Source organism: Pyrenophora tritici-repentis, chromosome 5, assembly GCF_003171515.1.
Source record: "Pyrenophora tritici-repentis strain M4 chromosome 5, whole genome shotgun sequence".
Taxonomy (NCBI): Eukaryota; Fungi; Ascomycota; class Dothideomycetes; order Pleosporales; family Pleosporaceae; genus Pyrenophora; species Pyrenophora tritici-repentis.
This window is the reverse complement of record NC_089394.1, coordinates 411,435-431,871: the sequence shown is the minus strand read 5'-3', so window position 1 is coordinate 431,871 and position 20,437 is coordinate 411,435. Positions and strand designations below refer to the sequence as shown.

At 52.1% G+C, this 20,437-nt stretch overlaps 9 protein-coding genes across 9 annotated transcripts; 4 read left to right on the top strand and 5 right to left on the bottom strand.

The window, feature by feature from the left end:
* Positions 1-120: 120 nt before the first annotated feature.
* PtrM4_101210 (putative dehydrogenase domain multifunctional non-ribosomal peptide synthetase) lies at positions 121-2,283 on the bottom strand (the record flags this gene model as incomplete). Its single annotated transcript, XM_066107431.1, has 1 exon — positions 121-2,283. The coding sequence occupies one exon, from the start codon at positions 2,281-2,283 to the stop codon at positions 121-123; it is 2,163 nt and encodes a 720-aa protein (XP_065961880.1).
* Positions 2,284-2,396: 113 nt separating this feature from the next.
* Positions 2,397-3,424, bottom strand: PtrM4_101200 (CaiC, Acyl-CoA synthetase (AMP-forming)-AMP-acid ligase II; the record flags this gene model as incomplete). The annotated part of the gene is made up of 2 exons (XM_066107430.1): positions 2,397-3,065; positions 3,140-3,424. 2 exons carry the CDS (start codon positions 3,422-3,424, stop codon positions 2,397-2,399), a joined length of 954 nt encoding a protein of 317 aa, XP_065961879.1.
* A 920-nt stretch (positions 3,425-4,344) lies between these two features.
* PtrM4_101190 (WD40 repeat protein) lies at positions 4,345-8,346 on the bottom strand (the record flags this gene model as incomplete). Its single annotated transcript, XM_066107429.1, has 7 exons — positions 4,345-4,389; positions 4,443-4,741; positions 4,790-4,828; positions 4,893-5,569; positions 5,704-7,911; positions 7,963-8,082; positions 8,138-8,346. 7 exons carry the CDS (start codon positions 8,344-8,346, stop codon positions 4,345-4,347), a joined length of 3,597 nt encoding a protein of 1,198 aa, XP_065961878.1.
* A 327-nt stretch (positions 8,347-8,673) lies between these two features.
* Positions 8,674-9,191, top strand: PtrM4_101180 (RNA-binding protein (RRM domain); the record flags this gene model as incomplete). The annotated part of the gene is made up of 2 exons (XM_001936450.2): positions 8,674-9,003; positions 9,057-9,191. The coding sequence occupies 2 exons, from the start codon at positions 8,674-8,676 to the stop codon at positions 9,189-9,191; spliced, it is 465 nt and encodes a 154-aa protein (XP_001936485.1).
* A 343-nt stretch (positions 9,192-9,534) lies between these two features.
* Positions 9,535-10,078, bottom strand: PtrM4_101170 (B12D domain containing protein; the record flags this gene model as incomplete). Its single annotated transcript, XM_001936451.2, has 5 exons — positions 9,535-9,622; positions 9,678-9,690; positions 9,747-9,809; positions 9,869-9,884; positions 9,944-10,078. The coding sequence occupies 5 exons, from the start codon at positions 10,076-10,078 to the stop codon at positions 9,535-9,537; spliced, it is 315 nt and encodes a 104-aa protein (XP_001936486.1).
* A 307-nt stretch (positions 10,079-10,385) lies between these two features.
* Positions 10,386-10,604, top strand: PtrM4_101160 (uncharacterized protein; the record flags this gene model as incomplete). Its single annotated transcript, XM_066107428.1, has 2 exons — positions 10,386-10,452; positions 10,513-10,604. 2 exons carry the CDS (start codon positions 10,386-10,388, stop codon positions 10,602-10,604), a joined length of 159 nt encoding a protein of 52 aa, XP_065961877.1.
* A 199-nt stretch (positions 10,605-10,803) lies between these two features.
* PtrM4_101150 (uncharacterized protein) lies at positions 10,804-11,004 on the top strand (the record flags this gene model as incomplete). The annotated part of the gene is made up of 2 exons (XM_001936452.2): positions 10,804-10,864; positions 10,970-11,004. The coding sequence occupies 2 exons, from the start codon at positions 10,804-10,806 to the stop codon at positions 11,002-11,004; spliced, it is 96 nt and encodes a 31-aa protein (XP_001936487.2).
* Positions 11,005-12,301: 1,297 nt separating this feature from the next.
* On the bottom strand, positions 12,302-13,099 carry PtrM4_101140 (DnaJ, DnaJ-class molecular chaperone with C-terminal Zn finger domain protein; the record flags this gene model as incomplete). The annotated part of the gene is made up of 2 exons (XM_066107427.1): positions 12,302-12,492; positions 12,640-13,099. 2 exons carry the CDS (start codon positions 13,097-13,099, stop codon positions 12,302-12,304), a joined length of 651 nt encoding a protein of 216 aa, XP_065961876.1.
* A 610-nt stretch (positions 13,100-13,709) lies between these two features.
* On the top strand, positions 13,710-16,253 carry PtrM4_101130 (ribonuclease P complex subunit Pop1; the record flags this gene model as incomplete). The annotated part of the gene is made up of 1 exon (XM_001936454.2): positions 13,710-16,253. One exon carries the CDS (start codon positions 13,710-13,712, stop codon positions 16,251-16,253), a length of 2,544 nt encoding a protein of 847 aa, XP_001936489.2.
* Positions 16,254-20,437: the final 4,184 nt, after the last annotated feature.

Genomic DNA, 20,437 nt, shown 5'->3' with positions numbered 1-20,437 from the left:
TATCTTGCTTCCGTATGACATGCCAAGACTACCATCATGACTGTCCAAAACTCGTTATAAAGATGGAAACTATACGCTAGGAGAGTACTCGAGAGTTACACGGATATTACCTGCCGTACATCACCCCACCGTCTCACTCATCCACTCCTGAACCCACCCCTCAACCCACTCCCCCTTCAACGGCTCCAAAGTCCTCAAGGTCTCACTCTCCCCCAATGTCCCCTGCATATCCAACTCCACCCCCAACGTACGTGCCCCAATTTCTCCCAACAGCCCCTCGTAGAAATCCAGTAACTTCATTGCTGGATTCCTCATTGCCAGCGCCTCATGATCGAGTTCCGTATCTTTCTCTGATTCTGCGGTTTTCTGCTTGAGTAGCGCGACCCATTCTGCGTAGGGGATGATTGATACCTGCGTTCGGGAGGAGGAAGAAGAGAGGGTACGTTGGATAACAGGTAAGAGGTCCGCCCATGGCGTTGGTATGGGATGGACAATGTGGTTTACCCTTACCTCCCCCTTACCCTCCCCATCCCCATCCCACAAAGCCAACTCACAAACCACGTCCGCCAAATGATCCACCGGCACCCAATCCGCCCTACTGCCCTCATCCTTATCCAAGGTCCTTGGCAGAGCCCCTACAAACCCCGAACTAGCCACCAAACTCGGCAACCACTCCCACCTATTCCAGCCCTTCTTACTCTCCGCCGCCCCTGCTATCTGGCCCAGCCGCACGACACTAGCACTAACCCCCAGCGTCTCACATGCATGAGCAAGAAGCCGCTCAGACACGTATTTCGACTGCGCATACCCCATCCTCGCAGGTGCAGACAAGTCTGTGATGATTTGCTCTGGGACACGCGCTGTCACGACGCCCGCCACAGAACCAATAGAAGATAGAAACTGTACTCTTGCACCGTATTTACTGCTTGCGGCGAAACTAACCAAGCCCACAACCCCAGCCACCGACGCAGCGAAAGAGGATAACGGGAGGTTGAAGTTCACGGGCCAGGCGTTGTGGATGATGTGGGTGACGCGGTCGAGCAAGTCGGCGTAGGTTTCGGTTAGTAGGCCGAAGGAGGGGAGGGAGAGGTCGGCTGTGAGGAAGGTTACTCTTTCTGGGGGGAACGTGGTGGGCAGGGAACGTGTTTTGTGGAGGGCGAGTTGGCGGGTCGGGGCCGAGGAGGTGCGGTTTACGCAGATTATGTGAGGGGATGAGGGGTGCGTGAGGAGGTGGGTTAGGATGTGGGAGCCTAGGGCGCCGGTGGAGCCGGTGAGGAGGATTGTTGGTGTGGTGGGAGAGGGGAAGGATGGAGGAGAGGGTGGAGGGACGGTGTTTATTTGGGCAATGTATTGTTGGAGCATTCCTGAGAGGTCCGAGTTTGGATTGGGGTGATCGTATAGTGTGACACCGTTGGTCGTCGTCGTCGTTGGGGCACTTAGTTTCTCCACTGCTGTGGCGATTGCGTTGACAGAAGAATTAGTATAGGCGATGTTGTTTGGAATATTCGCCGTAGGAAAATGACGTTGAAGTGCCCTTCGTAATCTGAGTGCTCCGAGGGAATCCATACCCATTTTGAAAAAGTCGAGGTTGTCTAGATCGAGCATTTCTGCTACTACGTCGCGGATAATGCTCTTAGTAGGTCTGGTCCCGTTTTTGAGCGCACTGCTTACTTCATCTTCTTGTTGGTAGAGCTTATCAATCTTGGCCGCATACAACTTCAACGTTGCCTTTCGCTGCACCGTTCCCTTGCCCGTTCTCACCATTGGAGTTTCCGGGTCGACGAGTAGGATCCTTGACTTTGCGATGCGTGCATGTGCTGGAGTGAACTTGTTTGCTTGTTCAACGACAGACCAGATTCTGTTTACGGCTGCCGTCTTTTCCTCGTCGGAGAGTGGTGTAGTGCTTGCAAGTTCGACTAGCAGTGCGGCTTCTTCGCGCTGGGCGCCAATTACCAGAGCGGCTTTGACTTCAGGATGGCTAATCACTTCTTCCTCGAAAGTAACCGGGTTTGTCTTTTCGCCGTTGAGGAAGACGATGATGTCGTCGTCGCGACTGTGGTAAATCCAGAGCCCTTCTTTCGTTGGATGCGGCTTGAATAAATCCTTGGAGCGGAACTCTTCTGTGTCTGGAAACATTTCAAACACTGCCTGAATGTTCGAAGACTTGTCGCGCGGAATAACCAACTCATGCAGGTCATCGTAGCAATGCCGCATCTCGAACTTGTGCACTGGATTAAAGCGCATGTAGTTCCAGTCCTCGGTGTTGTCGCCGTGTACATGCATCAGAGGAATACTTCCAGCTTCCGATGAACCGAGGATTTGCCAGAGAGGGATTCTTTTGGCGACCACGTCTCCGGAACGTTTGGGTGTAGCGCCTCCACCGAAGGCGATGTATTTCAACCGAATCGCTGCCACGTCCAGTAGGTCAGGCCGCTTCCCCAGTTCATCCACAAATGCTGTGTTACGAAGATAGTCAGTTCATGCTTTGTACATGTTGCACGACTGGAATCTCTACCTGGTGGCAAAAAAGCCCAATCGACATCCGCATGACTGATAGCCTGTACCATATCTTCGGTCGTCGGCGGTAGCCCAGGCAGCATAAACACAGGCACCGTCCCAAAGAACAATGCCACAAAGCATGTGAAGGTAACCCCCGCCCCGTGAAACGGAGGCAGAATACTCACAAACCTCCCTCGAGTAGTATAACAACTCAAATCTACAAACCCTTCTGGAGCCTCCAACTGACACTGCACCATCAAGCTCGCCGCCCAGGCCGGCGTATAAATGAGTGGTTTGGGTATACCAGTCGTTCCCGAAGTATGCAACACATGCACCGGATCCCTCTTTGCCTCTTCAAACGTCTTTGTATATAGATACTCCTCGACATCCCCCACATCCAACAACTGCCCTAGCTCAGGCAACGTCAATGTCTGCATTTTCCTGCCTTTCAAAATCATGCCAACGCATGGGAGAGGCGACTCCGTTACTACAATTTTGTGGCATTGGAGTCGTTCCAGTAGAGTGAGATGTGCTTCCTCGCTATTTCTGGGTGAGGGAAGAAAGGCCTTTTCTTGCTTTTAGTACAACATCTACGGTGTTTCGTAAAGCGAGGGGTGGAATTGAACGGGCGGTGGATTACCTTATACCCCGTGATCATCGCCGCCATCAGCATAATCGTATATCTAGGATCTGACGGCCCAATGAACGCCAGCGTCTCAAACTCTTTGCTTTCCCCGAAACGCTGGCGGATGAGCCCAGCGGTATAGTTGATGGCATTATATAGCTGAAGGTTCGTTATACTTCTGAAGCCGTCTGAATACGTTGTTCCGGCGGGGATTTGGGCGAAGACGCCATTGGGATCGTTGCGTGCGCGTAATTTGACTATCTCCGGGGCTAGAGTGTCTGTGATTCTATCGGCGTACATGCTTGTGAATGTGACTTTTAGGATGATGGGTGGTTGTGGTTATGAGTAGTACATCAGAGAGCCGGACATGAGGGGTTATAGCCTAGGAGTAGTGCTGCCAACGGTACACTACGGACACTACTCCGGATACATCAGGGCTGGGTATAAACCTATTCTAGAACTTACCAATATGATTTGATGTTCTGTCCAAGCAAGTATCTTCCCGAGGCATTGCCGCTGCATGCAACCCTTGGAGGGCGAGACCATACACCGCTACCGGAATCTTTCGGCAAGAACTCCATTGCCTGTATAACGGCACCACACAAACTCTTCTAACAATCTGGAATCATTGTCTTCATCCGAGCATGGGTACAAGTCATATGTACACGTCTCCTCTCGGGGAAACCAGTCTCGTGTAAGCACCGCCGGCATATTCCACAAGTGGCGTTGACAAAGGTTGTATGATGTAACAAAAGAAATATGTAGAATATGGCTGTCTCAGCTCGGTGCGTGCCACGAAAGAACTTTGTGGCTCCTGAACTGAAAGATCTAATCAATTTGCATATAGTTGTTGGGTCAAAAGCGACGCTCATCTTTGTAGTGGCTGCATACATGTAGGTAGATACTTCACGTGAGTCGGCCCTTTCAATCATTTACCCGCACATATAGCCATTACTTCAACACTACGATAACCTTAGGCTTCCCACTTATAAACCGACACAGGCTCACTGTCGTGACGCTCAGCGTGCAGACCGAACCGCGAAGAAGTAAGCTGTGAAGTAATAATCATTTGTGTATACCATTTTCTCTATCGCATACACATGCTCCTGCGTAAGAAAATGCCCCACTATTCATCCTCACTTTTCCTGAATACTACTTATACACCCTAACGAAACCTTCCGGTACGTTTTCCAACACTACAGCAGCAAAACGCCTCTAGGCTACTGAGTAGACTTGCTGAACTGAATCAAGCGCTTAACTCCAACCTAAAAAAACGGTCAACACATCGTTCAATCCATATGCTTCGATTATGACTTACCATCCAGTTGCTACCCTCGTCTGTCTTGTTTGTCATCAAGTCCGAGAAGATGGCAGTAGCAGTGTCGTACTGTCTCGCTTGAATGTTCATCGCTAACTCGTTCATCTGCTGAATGGTGTCGGGTTTCAGTAGGTCCTCGTTATTGAGATGATCAAACAGGATGTTGAGTCGCTTCTCGGTGTCGGCTACGTGCTGCTTGTACTGGGCTGGGGCCTTGGCCTTTACGCGCTGGAGGTCTGCTTCAAGGATCTCATAGATGGGCCGAGACGCGTCGGGGATGTGTGACCGATCACCAGGAGCTATTGTATGTTAGTACCGATTCTGGTGCTAATCACATGTTTACTTACGATACTTGGCCGCGGCTGCTGGAGCCGCTTGCGACTGTCCTGTGCCAGGCCGCGAGTCAGGTCTCGGGGGGTCCACCCATAGGAGGACCGCCAGGAGGGGGACCAGCACGTGGGGGACCTTGTGGTGGGCCCCTTGGTGGCGGTGCCGCCGCTGCAGGTGGCATTTGTTGCATCTGTTGAACTGGAGAAGGTGCATATGCCGACCCAGCAGGAGTGAACTGGCCTGGTGGTGGTGCAATGTTTCGAGGTGGTGGCATGCCTCCCATTGGTCCTGGTGGCGCTGACGGCTGTGTGCCTGGAGCAGGAGCATAACGGTTTGATGGCGGTGCGGCAGCGGTTGGAGGCTGGTACGGCGATTGTCCACGCTGTACAGGTGCTTGTGATGGTGGCACGAAACCAGCAGGCGGTGGCTGAGCATATGTGTTTGCTGCTGGTGATGGTGCGTATGGGTTCGGGGCTCCTGCCTGTGGAGGTCCAGATGGGGGAGAAGTCATCCTAGGAGGGCCTTGCGGGGGTCCCTTTGGCGGAGGTGGAGGCGTTGACCTCGCTCCAGGCGAAAAGGGGCCCTGAGGCGGGCCTGCGAGAGGCTGCTGCTGGTTAGGGAACGGAGAAGCTACTGTGTTCATCGGAGTACCACGACGTGAAGTTGCCTTTGGAGGGCCAAAGTCTGGTGTGTCGTTCCAGGCTGGGATGTTGCCTCTGTTGGCTGCTGGTACAATGGAGGGTGAGTTGGAAAAGTTGCGTGGCGCGCGGGGGCGCAATGGGGTTTTGCTGAGGAACCTGGCCGTAACCATAGCCCTGCTGAGGCTGTGATGGCTGATAACCACTCGGAGTGTATGCATTATTACCAGCCGGTACTCCTGTTGATGGAGTGTATGATGTTCGCACATTAGACTGAGCTTGGGGGGGCATACGCATTGGCTGGTGTGTATGGTGACGCTGCTGGCTGTGTTTGGAGAGGGTTGACTGGAGCGTATGGTGTCTGCTGAGGAGGTGCTGGTGTTGCTTGCGCAGGTTGACCGTATGCGGGAACCACAACCTGACGTCTGCCAGTTGCAGCAGGTTGGGCCTGTCTCTGAGTAGCTGCTGGTTGCGCTGCGACCTTTCTCGTTGCCTGCTTGACGCGGTTCCTAGCAACGTCTGCTGCCGGGTACTTCTGAGGAAGAAGATCTAGGTACTTCTCTGCAATCGCCAACTGTCCGTGGGCAGATGCGATATCAGCATACTCGACGTACTTGGCGTACAAAGGCTCTAGTTTCCAGTCATTCTCCTTGTCCTGCTCGGCGTCCTTGAAGTTGACCACCTTTCGGAACACGGTGACCTTTTCAATAAACTCCTGTAGCGATCGGGCATGAATGGAGAAGCTGTTGTCGCTGTCTGTTTGTTCTATGCCAGCTTTTTCGCTTTCCTGGAGCTCCTGAGCCCAGTTGACCACAACTTTCTCGAGCTTGGAACCAGCCAAGTAGCAGAAGGAGGCATCCTTTCGGTACGAACCAGTATCTTCGGAGATGGCCTCTTCCAGACGATCTCCAAGAGCCTCGCAAAGATCTGGGAAATCAGCCTGGTCAGCAAACGTGCAGATGGTGGCCATGACTTCCTTCCAGTCCTTGAGGTCGGCATTGTAGACGAAATCCCATAGGTTCTTTCCGACCACAGACGCAAGTAGGCGCAGGTAGTTTGGCGCATCAGACTGCTTCTTGAAGTATGCAGCCTGTGCCTTGGCAATGCACTTCTCGCCACCACAGATGGCGATCATGAAAGCATCGGACAACCGGTTCTCCTTTAGACAGACATCTAGGGCCGCATTGAAGTCTCCCAGCATCAAACTACGGGTGATCTTGGTATCAGCTTCTGACTCTGAGCCAGAGTAAATCTGGAAAGGGTTGTTGGTCTTTGCACCCTTTGAAGCCGCGAGATCTGACAAAAAGTTGCCCTCGTCGGTCGCGTTGTCGAAAAAAGAAGCTCCTTCATCCACATCTCCGTCTGCCTTGGCCTCCTTCTTCTCTTCTTCGTTCTCTGCTGGCTCTTCGGCCTTCTCTGAAAAGCCAAGGTATTCGACGAGTTTGCTACGGGGATTCTCCGATGTCAGGGTCTCGATGACGGTCCAGTCGGCCTTTTCCTCGTCATTGGCTGCCTTTGAAATCTTCGACTCGCAAATCGACGTGATATCACCCCTTTCCAGTGCCTTGTCGAACTCTTCGCTCGCCGCGCTGACCTCCGAGTCAACCGCAAATGTGGATATCGAGACCTTTGACTTGTTGTCCACAAGGCCAAATCGTACTAGCTTTCCACCAAATCCAAAAGCCACACCTGCTCTTCTCTTCAGCCACTTCGGGGGTGTCTTTAGTGTGAAAGATGCGCCCTGAGGTTCTGCGTGGGTCTGCGCAAAGAAGTCTTCGCCTTCTGGTGCTTGAGCTGCCGCCTTGTTCTGGTCAGTGGCAGCGCCAGTGCTCTGTAGTGTCTGAACGGCGATCTTGCCATCAAACGACGCGGTAGCGAGGAGGTTCGGGTTCGAGGGGTTGAATCGTGTCTGGAAGGTCCAGTTGGTCACGACCGGGAACTCGCCCAACTGCTCTCCGGTGTGCGGGTTCCAGGCAATTGTCCTATTATCCTTGCCGCAAGACAGGAGAAGGTCGCTGTCCTGCACACACCACGAGAGGGAGAGAACGCCCTGGTCGTGCGATTGCAGTGTCTTCTCGGGTGCATTCGTATTACGGAGGTCCCATACGAGCACGAGCGGGTTCTGGTCGGTCGGAATCGCGGTGACGAGCCGTGTGGGAACGTTAGGATCCCAAGAAACAGCGCTGACAGTTTTGCGCCCAAAGTGGTTCAATGTCAGATTCTCCTTCCTGAGTTTCACGTCCCATACAGTGACAAAGCCTCCACTGCTTCCAGTTGCGAGGATGTGTGGCACCTTCTTGTTCCAATCTAATGTAGTGTACTCGTCGGGGTTCGCTCCTGCCTTGCCCAAACGGTAGGACTTGGATTCGTCGTCGGTGTCGTGGATATAGAGTTCGCCTTTGGCGCCTGCAGAGGCGAGGATGTTCGGACGGAATGGGTTGAACTGTATGGCTTGGATGGGACCGGTGTGCTTGTCGATTTGATCAATCTCGGCATCTTCGCTGCATAGAGTCAGTACTCCAATTCAAGAAAGTACTGCATGATGTTCTGACCCTTCGCCTGCGCGTAGCTTCTCCGCGTCCCATAGTACTAAGGCCCCGCTGTCGAGTGCACCGGCTATTATGCCCCGCGGATACTGCTCGGTGGGCTGGCTCCATGCAATGTCGTTGAACCTGAAATGGCTATTAGCGGCGTTTCCGGGTCTTTCAAGAGCGATTGGTTGTGTACCTCGATTCTACGCTCACAGCAGCAACAGGCTTGAGCTCAACGCCCTGCTCGCTATCATCCAAGTTGAGCTCCCAGAGCTCTAATTGTGTTTCGTTGGAAAAGTCGGCATCCACGGCCCCAGCCTTTGTTCCAGTCGCAATTAAAGGCTGTGTTGAGCCTGGCGACCAAGCGAAAGTGGCCGTCCTCGGAATTTCTCGTAGACGGACCATGGCGTTGGGCGGTGGTGATGGCACCACAGTGTCCAATCAACGAATTGAGGAAAGCGACAAGGAAGAAAATAAAGTGCAATTGGGATGATTTTGTAGAGCGGACAAGGAGAGATACGTGGTGAAAAAGGAATGGGCAATGTGTCAAGATTGCGAATCTGGATGTCAAGGCAGCGACTTGCTTCACCATGGAGCATCCACCTGTCCTTGCTGGTACATCGCGGGCGCTAAATGTGGGCCCCCGCTAGCACGTGATATCGAATTTCAGCGCAACTTCGGAACGCGACCATTACACCGCGTCACGTCTCGAATCAAATCTCTCGGGCAACCATGTCGAACTTATCGGATACATCACGACTAAAGGCCACCGTTTTTGTCGGCGGTCTCGATCAGGCAGTCACTCAACAAACCCTCTACCACGCGTTCCTGCCTTTTGGCGACATTGTCGAAGTCAACCTGCCGAAACCAGAAAACCAAAAGCAGGGCGAAGAACATCGGGGGTTCGGCTATGTCGAGTTTGAGGCAGCAAGTGATGCGATAGACGCCATTGATAACATGGACCGGAGCGAGCTGTACGGTTCCGTCATCAAGGTAGCACCAGCCAAACCTCAGAAAGATGCAAATGAAGGATTAGGCAGCAAGACTGCAGTTTGGGAGCAGGTGAGTTCTAGAAATCAAATCATGCTTATGATGAGGTTGCTAACAGTAGGTAGGAGGGCTGGTTGGCCAAGCATGCTGTGAGCGAGGAGGATAAAGCCAACGAGCAAGCAAAAGAGGAAGATAGTGGACCTATGGACCCTATGCAAGGCTTGGAGGGCCTAGATGAAGCAGGACCGAAGCCAGCGTGATCTCCATTTCCCAAAGACGGACAGTAAGGCGTTTCTAGGCGTACAGGGAAAAGCATATACGATACCACGTGCTGCTATTACACCATTTACCATGATGCATTAGCCTCCTACATCACATGTGCAGTTATGGTTCAGGCATCACAATATCAAACTCCCGTGCCCTACCGTGCCGTGACATGATGTAACACGTAATCTCAAGGGTATCTCATGTAACACTGCACAAAAGAAACTTGATGCATCAATTGTCAACTTAGTGCTCTACCTATACACAATGGCCTGCTGGAGCCCTTCCAAGCCCGCCTATCCCATCTTCATCTTGTATATATCCCCTTTCGAAGTATATCTACTCCTTGCCCTGCCTCCTGAGGCGGAGAGTCTTGTCGACCCAGAGCTTTCGGGTAATGGAGAAGAAGGCCATGCCGACGGCGACGCTGCAGATGTGTATTAGATCATGCGTGTGTATTTGGTGTGCAATCGAGGGCTTACCCGAGGACAATAACTACACATTCAGGGTTAGCAAAGCAACTCTCACAGGGAACCATAGCATCGACGTACTAAGAGGCCAAATTTCAGTGGGGATGTTCTTCAGCTGGCGGAGGCGCTGAGACACGGTGTGGGCTATTACATTGTCAATTCAAGCCCCGAGCATCATGCTCATATCGCTGTGGTTATCTCACCGCCGTGGTCCTCCTTCTACACCATTGTCAGCATGTCCATTAGTAAAAGTGTTGTCTGTAAGCCCAAGAACATACAGGCACAGGCCTGCGCATCTGAAGCGTCTGCCTCATGAAGAGTTGCGGGCTCTGGCGCATGGCCATGAAGCGCGTGGGCTGCATAGCCATCATGCGAGTCGGCTGCATCGACAAGGCCCTGGTAGCTTTGAACATGATTGCGGATGTTTGGTAGTGAATGCAATTGGAGTCGAGAGTGGCGAGTAAAGTCGACGTGGTGGTTTAGACCGATGTGTAGCTTTCGCGGGTTTCGTCACAAGCACGCAGATGCTGAGAGAGGTCGCGGGACACTTGGGCGTCTTTCCCGGAAAACGCCGAGCGAATTGTGTGTGGACAATGCGCTTCGGGTCCAAGCATGGCGCAACCTCACCACTTGACTTCCGTCACCACTTCCCAAGCCTCATCCAAGCCCTGCCATTGCTGCGACAACACCACAAACCCCTTCCCGTAAACAATCGCAATAATGTCTGACAACGAGAACGGCGAGAACGGCGACGAGCTCGTAACCAAGCCCTTCAAGTTTGTCACTGGTGAGCTTTTCCCGCTACTCCGCATCCCCTCGAATAAATAGCTAACCCTTCACTCCGCAGCTGGTACGCCACCTCCAAAACCCCATTGCGACCTCAAGCGCCCCCGGAACAGTCGTTTAAACGGTCCCCAGACACCCCATGAGAGATACTGACAAGCTTCGGCGCGCATAGGCTTCGATGCCCGCTTCCCCAACCAGAACCAGACCAAGCACTGCTGGCAAAACTACGTCGACTACCACAAGTGCATTATCGCCAAGGGCGAGGACTTTGCCCCCTGCCGCCAGGTGCGCAACACCCCATGAATGAATATGCCCCGAGCATCGGACTTGTTGTATTAACGGGAAACAGTTCATGTTGGCCTACAGGTCTCTATGCCCCAACGGCTGGACCTCGCGATGGGACGACCAGCGTGGTGAGTTTGCCTCCTTCATGCGCGCTTTGCACATGATGACGTGAATTGTCTTATCATGTTATATCACACCACCGACCCAGGAAATATCTAACACGTGAAATCCAGAGAACGGCAACTTCCCCGTAAAGCTCGACCAGTAGACAATCACTTTCCCATGGCACTAGTTTCAGCATGCGACAAATTCATTCTAGAGCGCAGGGAGCGGACAAACTGGATCAGAGCTCGACACATTGCACAGCTTAGAGCACTTTGTATCATAAAGCGAGCGGATTATCAGCAAATTGCAGCTCTGGTTCCATGTGTTTTTCGCCTTAGCCCTAGCGAACGTAAACCTAAACTTTGTGTGATGTCATTGACTTGTTTGCGCGCAGCACATGACACAAACCTGAGCTGTCAGGGTATGCAAACGCTCAAAACATGACATGATTGACCACCAGAAGCATCTTGATAACCTTGTGCTATTAGTGTACGCGAAAACTGAGAACATGACATGATGTACACCACCAGAAAACCTCTTAGTCCGACCCGATAACCTTACGAGTGTCAGAGTACGCGAAACCATGTACCCCAAGGACCGTGTCGTTCGCACGGGCACACGTCTGTTTCACACATGGCCTACAGTAAGCCCGTGAGGCCGTGAGTCGTGAGGCATGGTTGAACCGTGAGCTTTTTAATTACTAAAATTACGCGTATTAACACGCAATGCATATATGTATGCATTAACGCGACCTATGCCTTTACATAGTAACAACGTGTTCTAGGATTTGAGTAATTTTCATAAAATAAAACATCTCATGTGCCTAGACCCCCTCCCGCACAGATTACGATACCGACAGTACTTGTGCTGTTCTCGGTGGTTTTGATGATTGGATAACCAGCAGAACAAGGGATGGCGAGCTGACATGTTCACATGTGGCACAGTTGTTCAACAATCAACGGGAACTTGTCAAAAATGGTCATTCTATTCTTCTTTCATTCAAAGACATTATTCATTGATATGTAATTGGTTTCTCCCATAAGCCAGGTATGAGGTACAATTTGCTTTACATATAAGGTGGTAGGGTAGATGATCAAACCTTTCTTTGGTGGTGGTGCTGATGAGTGAGAGGAAAGAGATGAAGGGTGAGGGGCTCTCAGTGTAGATAAGAGTTGTATGCAGATACGCATATAAACGCTCGATCGCTTTCGCTCAGACAGATGTGAAAAAAAATACACGCTAAGATCGACAGATGAGATTACCATTTCCAGGACACACAACACACAAACCTCTCTGATGCCTCAGACAGGTGTGGGGGGAGGAGAGAGATTGCGAAAGAATACGCGGGTACGTAAGGAAAAACATGGGTGAGGAAAACAGCGAATTTGTGTTCCAGTCTGGTGGTGAGTTGTTGACATAGGAAAGAGCGACCAACGAGAAAAAAGAGTTGCGTCTCTCTTCTAATTTGGCAGCGCATAGGCGGCGTAGACGCCAAGGTACGACGGCTGTCTACACTTGGGTAGGGACTGCGTGGGCAGCGGAATGTAGGAGAAGTAAGGCTCGGAGCCGAGCATGGGGTTGTGAGTGGGTTGGTAGCGTTTGAGGCCCCAATTCGGGTCATCGTCACGGACCTCTTCTTGAATCTCTTCTTCTTGAATCTCCTCCAGCATCTCCTCGTCCTCATCCTCGTCTTCCTCTTCAATCACAGAGTCGTCGCCGTGGGCGCTGTCCTTGCGCCAATGCTTGCCCGGCTCCGGAATCTCGCCGATGCTAGCGAGAGATGAGGGCTCCGGTGCACGTGGCATGTAATTTAGATCGTAGACTTGGCGGGCTTCCGGGTCCATCAGCACGTCGAAGGCGGCTGTCAGACGACGGTATTTCTGTGCATTGCTTGAGAAGTAGACGGCTCGGAGTTTGCGGTACGCTGCCTTTACTTCGTCCGTCGTGGCCGCGGGTGTGATTTCCAGGATTTTGTAGTGGTCGATGGGTTCCGCTGTTGACTCCTCGTTGGCAAGCAGCGAACTCGCCGTCTTGACTGGTGAAGCAAGAATGATGGAAGCGTCTGAGACGTAGATTGAAGCTCGCTTTGCGTGTTGTTGTGCCATGGGTGAGGGGGCTTGGAAACTGATGGGTCGGATACGCGGGGCAGCCTCGGACTGGTTGCGTTCGTGGTTGAATCGTCTTCTCGGAGACGGTGATCGTAGAGGGCTGAAGTTCAACTTGCACATGTCCTCAGGGGGAGGGAAAGCAGGCGACATTGTAGTATATGTCTGGATCATTATGAACTATAATTATAGTGTGTTGCGAAGTTCAGAAACAATGGAAGGTGAAGTCAGAGTGCTGCAAGGCGTGGTTGTGTCAAAGGAATGCTGTTGTGTTGTGTGGATGGGACTCAGTGGGAGTGAACACAAAGGTAGGAAAACATTCTACGAACAGACCCAGCGACGACTGTCTTAGACAGGGCAAGGTCCAACGATGGCTGAGCATAATGCAGGGGGTTCGCTGCAATCACGGGGGCCGTGAAAGTGGGGCTTATCCACGGCGATGCGAAATGACGACGGTCGTGAATGGACGATTTCAAGCAATTAACGGACTAGGGGCGGCGCTGATGAAACAAAATGCCATTGTTGGCCTGGATGTTTGTGTAATTTAACAAATCGCCCGTCGGTGCTGAAAGGGTCCAGTCCTTTTCGGTTCGCTCTCGGCGATTCGGAAGAGCACGTGCCATCGTGACTCTTACGATACGCTAGGCGGTTGGTGTGGGGATGTATCGCGAAGAGAATTAGCAGGCCAACAAGCTTTTGGTTGCCATCGTCCCCAACGAAACTTAGCTAGACGAACCCACATGACGACACCTGGGCAACCACCATGGCCGACACGTCAAAGAAGAGGAAGCAAGCTTCACACCCCGGCCCCGGCAACAATCCAAAGCGCGCCCGGTTCCCGTTGAGACCGCAGCATGCCATCGCCGCCACGCCGACTCGTGACGCGTATCCCAATGGCGAGCTCAACGTCAAGAACTTTCTCAAGTCACATGAGACGGAGATTAAGTCGCTGGAGAATGCCATGCGAGCCGCGAAGAAGGGGCTTTCGCGGAGGGCATTTCAAGAAGTGCCTAGAGAATTGCGCAGGCGTACTGCGAGCCACAATCCGCAACGCGTACCTAAAAGACTGCGGGTGAGGGCACGACAAGAGGCAAAAGAAGATAATACGCCCATTTCAAGAGGTACGAGCGGTAGTGGTATTGGCAAGGGAAAGAAAAAGTATCTGCGCAAGAAAGGGAGGGAGAAGAGTAGACAAGACTGGGAGAAGAGGGCGAAGAGGCGGAAGGATGCAGGTAATGTAGTGACAGGGACAGGCGAGAAGGACCAGGATGGTGATATATCCATGGAGAACCCTCCGAAGGAAGTCATGAAGCCTGTATCCAACGCCAGACCGAGGCGCAAATTCCCTGCCCTAGCTACACCAGCTACCCCTCCGTCACGGTTCCGCAGACGTCAGCGAGATAAGACATGGTTGCCCACACATTTATGGCACACCAAGCGCGCAAAGATGACAGACCCGAAAGAGCCCCTCTGGCGGTTCGCAATCCCATTGAAGCCAGTCACCAAGGCCTATCGTCTGACGCACCGAGCTGCGACCCAGCGAGGAGCGGTGGCTTGGGACATGAGCTACATGTCTACCATCAGCCTGGAGGGTCCCGAGGCCAGCATACTTGGGATGCTAAAGGGCCTTCACTTTGGCATAGATGGTGGAGAGGACCCTTGGCAAGACAAAGGCAGGGCTAGAAAGTGGAGAAACGGTACTCGGGCATGGGAGGGTTGGATATACGAGAGAGAAGCAAGGCTACCTCGGAAGATTGCTCGCGTCACTGTCATATGGTGTGCATCAGCAAACGATGGAGACAAGAGGAAGGTCTTCATTCGGGCGCATCCAGGTGTGTTTCTGCAGCTCTGGAACGAGGTTATCCGGATCTCCAAAGTGCAGAAGCCAGCCGTCACCGTACATGATCTCCGCTTTGAGATCGGCTCGATTGAGATAACAGGACCTGCAGCTGCGGAGACACTCTGCTCCATTCTCGTACCTTTGTCTACTTCGGATGCTGCTACAGACTCTCCACAGTCTTTGTGGCCTACCTTGGCTTCTGTAACAGACGCTGCCTCACTACCAGCCGGTGCTCTGTTGGCATTCGATATACCGGATCCTCGACTCCGCGATCCTCCTGCCCCCACACCGATAGCAAAAGACCAACAGTCTCTGGACACTTTGACTGAGATTCTGGCTGCTTGGCCGATTGACAAGACGCAGACTGCCGCCTCGATTTTCGACACCACTTCCCGATTGACAGCACAGCGTACGATGCCATCTCAAAAGTCCATCAACCGCCGCAAAAGCATGTGCACACTAGGCCAGGCGCTTGAACCTCGATCGACCGACCCACGTATACCAACACTTATATTCACGTCGCGTGAAAGCAGATCCTGGACCATAATGCTACCTTGGAAGTGTGTCATGGCAGTGTGGCGACAGATGATGCGCTACCCAGTATCTACAGGCGGCAACCCGAGGTTTGGCGGTTTGAAGGAGAGGCGCCAGGTCGACTTTGAGCGCTCGATACCCCATTTTCCGTACGATCATCCCGGCACAGATGCTGGTTGGACATGGGAGCTGCATGAACGAGAAGCTAGAAAGCACGAGTGGACGAAGCGTCCGAAAGGTAAGCGAATCGAATGGTCCACTATTGACCTTGGTAGAGGCAAGAAGGGCGAGGTCGGAGATCCCTGGGCGTGTGACTGGGAGCGGTTACTGCCTGCACCGACTGAAACACGCATTCAAAAGGTATTGGAGCAGTTTGACGCGCCGTTTCGTCAGCTCTCGTGTCGCCAGGCAACCAATCTAGTGGACGGACATGGCGATGCTAGTGAATCATCACGCTCGCTCTTCACTGTGAAGTTGACCATGATACAACGAGGCACTCCAACGGACTGCGCTCGCATCTACCGACTACCAACAGACCCAGAGCTTCGAAGCAAATGGCTATCATTGATGCCTCAGCCCGGCGTCAAACGTACGTCTAGCAAAAAGGGCCATCGAACTGTCGACAAGCCAACGCCCACACAGCGTCAGAGGCTTGCGCAGAGTTTACTAGAGGCTCCAAGGTTGAATGAGGGCCCGCCAAAAGCTGGCGAGGAAAACTATCCCATGGTACCTGACGAAGTGGACCTCATCGGTTTCGTCACGACTGGTAACTACAACCTCGGCGAAGGTATGCCGACGGCTGTTGCCAATGTAGCTGTAAACAGGGTATGTAGTCTTGGGTCTGAGCAAGGCGTACCACGAGCAGAGCGCGTGTGTATTGTAAGACAAGCCGGAAGCACCATCGGTAGGTTGGCGCGGTGGGAAGTGGTCTAGACGCACTAGATGGATGACCAAAGTTTATCAAAAATACAATAGCTTCATGGCTTTGACACTTGCAATGCCAGCAACGCCAACAATCATGGTGCATGCAGTGGAGAAGGTGAAAGCTGTGGTGGTGTGGGGTAGTTCAGATGGCTTGCATGGTTAGTAGATGCGTGGCGCTAATCGGGACCGTGACAGGGGTGCCACGGAGACGTACCTAGGTACCTCCCGTAACTGACGCTAGCGTCTCAGCACATGTGCAGTTGGCAGCGTCGCTTTCTCCGTCCTTTAGCATCGCGTCGCATCGCAAAAACCAGCAGCGAGCGATCGACATGTCGGAGGATCGGCCGGGAGAAGAGCAGGGCGAAGGCGTCGACGCTGCTATCGGACTACCGTCAGATGTGCTGGCAGAACTGGTAGGCTTCTACATCTTATCTTCTAACCGCAAACCGCAAACCGCCTCCTCGGCTATGCTTTGATACGTGCGCCTGCTAAGAAGACGGCAGACGACGGGTATTCTAGAAGACTTGGTGAGCAACATTGTCTTCACCACGGCATTATCATGTCACCGATCCGAGAAGCTGCTCCGTATGCAGTCGGCTGCCACCCAGGCCGAATCCATCGCCCTCCAGAACCTCGAGCCGCAGTCGCAGAAACAAAACACAAACGGCGCCACGTCGATACCCATCGCCGACACGCCCGCCGCAAAGTACGAGAATGGGCGCGTATTCCTCAAGGGAAACCCGCTCAAGACGACACCAGAGATAACATGTCCGCACTGCAAGCTTCCCCGGTTAATGGCCCCGATCATGGGTAAGGGCATGCAGAACCCAGATCTGACCAAGGAGTACTGTCTGCTATACCCCTACGTCCAAAGACCGGGCCATGATTTATACGGCAATCCGTTCCCGACCGATATGGCTAAAAGCAAGAAGGAGCGAGAATTGATCAAGCAGCAGCAGAAGAATGCAGAGAAAGAGAGTGTAGGCACACCAGGCTCACAAGACACGGACATGGCAGGTGGCGACACCAAGGAGATCAAACTCAACACCGGCGGCAAGCCAGCCTCATACATCCCATGGCACACATGTCCAAACTGCAAGCGCAGTCTACTCATCACGCGATTCGCACAACATCTAGAGAAATGCCTAGGCATAAGTGGGCGGCAGAGCTCGCGCAATGCAATGGCAAAGCTGGCGGGACACAACGGCTCAGGCTCAGGTGTAGGCAACACGCCACTGGGAAGTCGCATGGGCACACCCGCACCCGACACGTCCAACCCGAAGAGCAGCAGCAAATCAAAGGGTATCTCGCCCATCAAGAAGCACGCCGACGACGACGCCGACGAACTCGGCATCGACAACGATACGCCCGAGCGCCGCAAAATCAAGAAGAAGAGTTCCTATATCAAGAAGGCAGATCGCGACAGATCTGGCAATAACGGCAGTGGCGGTGGTGGCACACTTAAAGTCAAGCTCAAGACGGGTAATAGACCAGACTTTGATCGCAAACACAGCGAAAACAGTGAGAGGAGCGAGGGTAAGCGCGATCGTGAAAACGACGACGGGGGCGAGTCGCCCAAGAAGAAGAAGATTAAACTCAGTCTCAGCAGTGGTGGTGGGGCAAAGGAGAGAGCGAGGGCGAGTGCTAGTGTTGAGCCCGCTAGTGTTGCGTCGCCGGATAATGGGGAGTACTGAGTAGGGATATGGTGTTGTGACGAGTGAGTGAGTGAGCCACAGGCGTGGGAAGAAGAAGTACCATCCGTCATCCGTCGCTTCCACACACACGACGGGCCAGCAAACCATGACTAGCCCCGTTCGTTCATCACAACAACCGCCTTCATACGCGCGAGGAGTCTAACTGCTATGTTGTTCTTTTACACCAAACCCCCCTCATACCGGAGTCTCAGGCGCATTCTTCCCTTTTTCCGTTTCCTTTCAAACTTGTACCTTGATTCCCCCCCTACCTACCCCACACGCCCCGTTCTTCCTTTCTAACTACACATGTTGTTTGGAAAGTGGGTGGTGTTATACATGGCGTTTTTGTGCTGTCCTTTACGGGTTTTTTACAGAGTAAAAAAGAGCTCATACATTGAGGGCGTTTTTTAGCATGTGGATGGGTAGGATGGATGGATGGACGGTGGTGATGACGACGATGGGTTTTTGTAAGATAAGTAGTTCTGTTAAGTTTTTTATTATCGAAACTTGCATCTTTGACTTGGGTTTTTTGGTGGTGAAAGATGTGTGTGGCTGTGGTTGTGCATGTGTGCGGATGGCGCAGGACAAGAGCAGCAGAAGCAGGAGTAGTATGTGGAATACTACATCTCCAGTAAGGAACAGTGTGTAGATTAGAGCTACATCGACTTTGTACTCTTTTGCTGCGCTCTTATCCGCCAGTCTTGGTACATTCACATCTTACATGTGAAAGGCGGTGGACCGTAGTAGACTATGTGCTTACATCTCCCTCGTCTCTCTCTTTCTATTATACTTGTTGTTGATGATAAGCATGGCCTAAATCTTCGCCTATGCGTCTCTCTCACGTTTGAGTAGATCTCGGGTAAGCAGTTATAGGGAGATGTGCTAGCTCTTGTGAGCTGTTATACTTATACGGAGTAGGTGAGTTGATGTATCGTTGTGTTCCACTTGACATATTAGAAGAAAATATAGGGAATAAGCGGTGGAAAAGTAAGACAAATTAGACGGAGATTGTGGAGAAGAGGCGTCGTTGGCGTCTGATAGAGAAGGTCTGGGTCAGAATTTTGTGACTGTAGCGTGGTATGACTTGCGTGACTGCAAGGTAGGAGGATGATTGTAGGAAAGTGTGGAGAGAGGTGGAGCTGGTGCTGTGGAAGGCTGGTTGGGGGTTTGGATGTGAACAGAGAGTGTGGTGTGATGTAGAAAGTGAGCATAAAGTTGTTGCTTTTGTGCTTTGCTATTTGTGGCGTGTTTGATTGTGGTTCGAAGTGCAATATGGTGGGGGTGGGGTGCCTTTTTTCTAAATTTATGATCTTTCTTCAAAGACTTTGCGACATGTTGGATACTGCTGCCGTGTGGGAGAAGTGATACTAGGGGAACTAGAGTACTCGAGTGTACGTAGAGATAGAAACGACGTCGATACTTGAAGAGTTGGACTACCAATAGTAGCAATGTATAGAAGCATGCCCCGGTATATATAACTATTAACATCAGCCTTGGCTCTCAGCCCACGGCTGAATCACAAGCAAAGCGTCAACTATTCAGATCGCCGACCGAGCTTTCCTCCATATTATATCAACAGCCGCTATTTTTCGTAATCTAATAGCGCTACAGTGGGGTTAATGGCTTGGAGTCGTAGGATCTGTGGCGGCCTCTAGCCCGCTTATACACACCGCTGCATATATCCATGCCGTTGAACCGCCACAGGTTGATATGTCAAGCTGATCGACGCTTGCAATATAAATTTCACGGCGACATGTCTTGTTTGAATTGTCCTTGCTGAAGAAGAACCAGAGTGTCGGCTCGCTCTGGATAGGGCTATCCTATCTCATGCAAGATCGGCCGCATGATCGGGGCCTACTCTCCTTGCAGTATGCAATGCTGGGTCGGCAAGCATCACCACGTGTCGAATCGTAAGCCATAACTTCAACCGCATCTCGATTTAGTCGGCGAGCAGCGTGTGGTCGCAGGTTGGGTTCAACCCGGATGGTTACATACAGTGGCGTCGTGTATACACCGGTTAGTGGGCCGCCAATCAGATGCCTGCAGCTTTAGACGTCACTTGTGACATGTGCGGAGACTTTTGTAAGTATCCATACTGTTGAGATTTAAGCGATGAACACGCGACAGGCTGGTCAGGTACGGGTTTCGACATGAACAGGGTGGTGCATATCTCCTGACGGAACGCTATCATGCGTTTCCGGTGGGATTGTTAATTGTTTAGACGAGGTGGGACGAAAAAGGAAGGAGAAAGCCAAGTATCATGACGACACCCCTGTTTTTTGTTGTTGAGCTGTCATTAGAAACCAAGAGATGCATGATAGAGGGGCAATGAGAATCATGACAGCATCGGCTTGTCGGAGCCAGCCACTGTTTGCTGAGTCGCTTTTTTTTGTGTTCCTTCCTTCGCGTGTGTATCGATACCTACTACTTCTTTTTCCGGCGAGAGCTGGTTCCGAGACATGGGCCTGATGCTCATCCTCATCCTACGGTACTTTCATC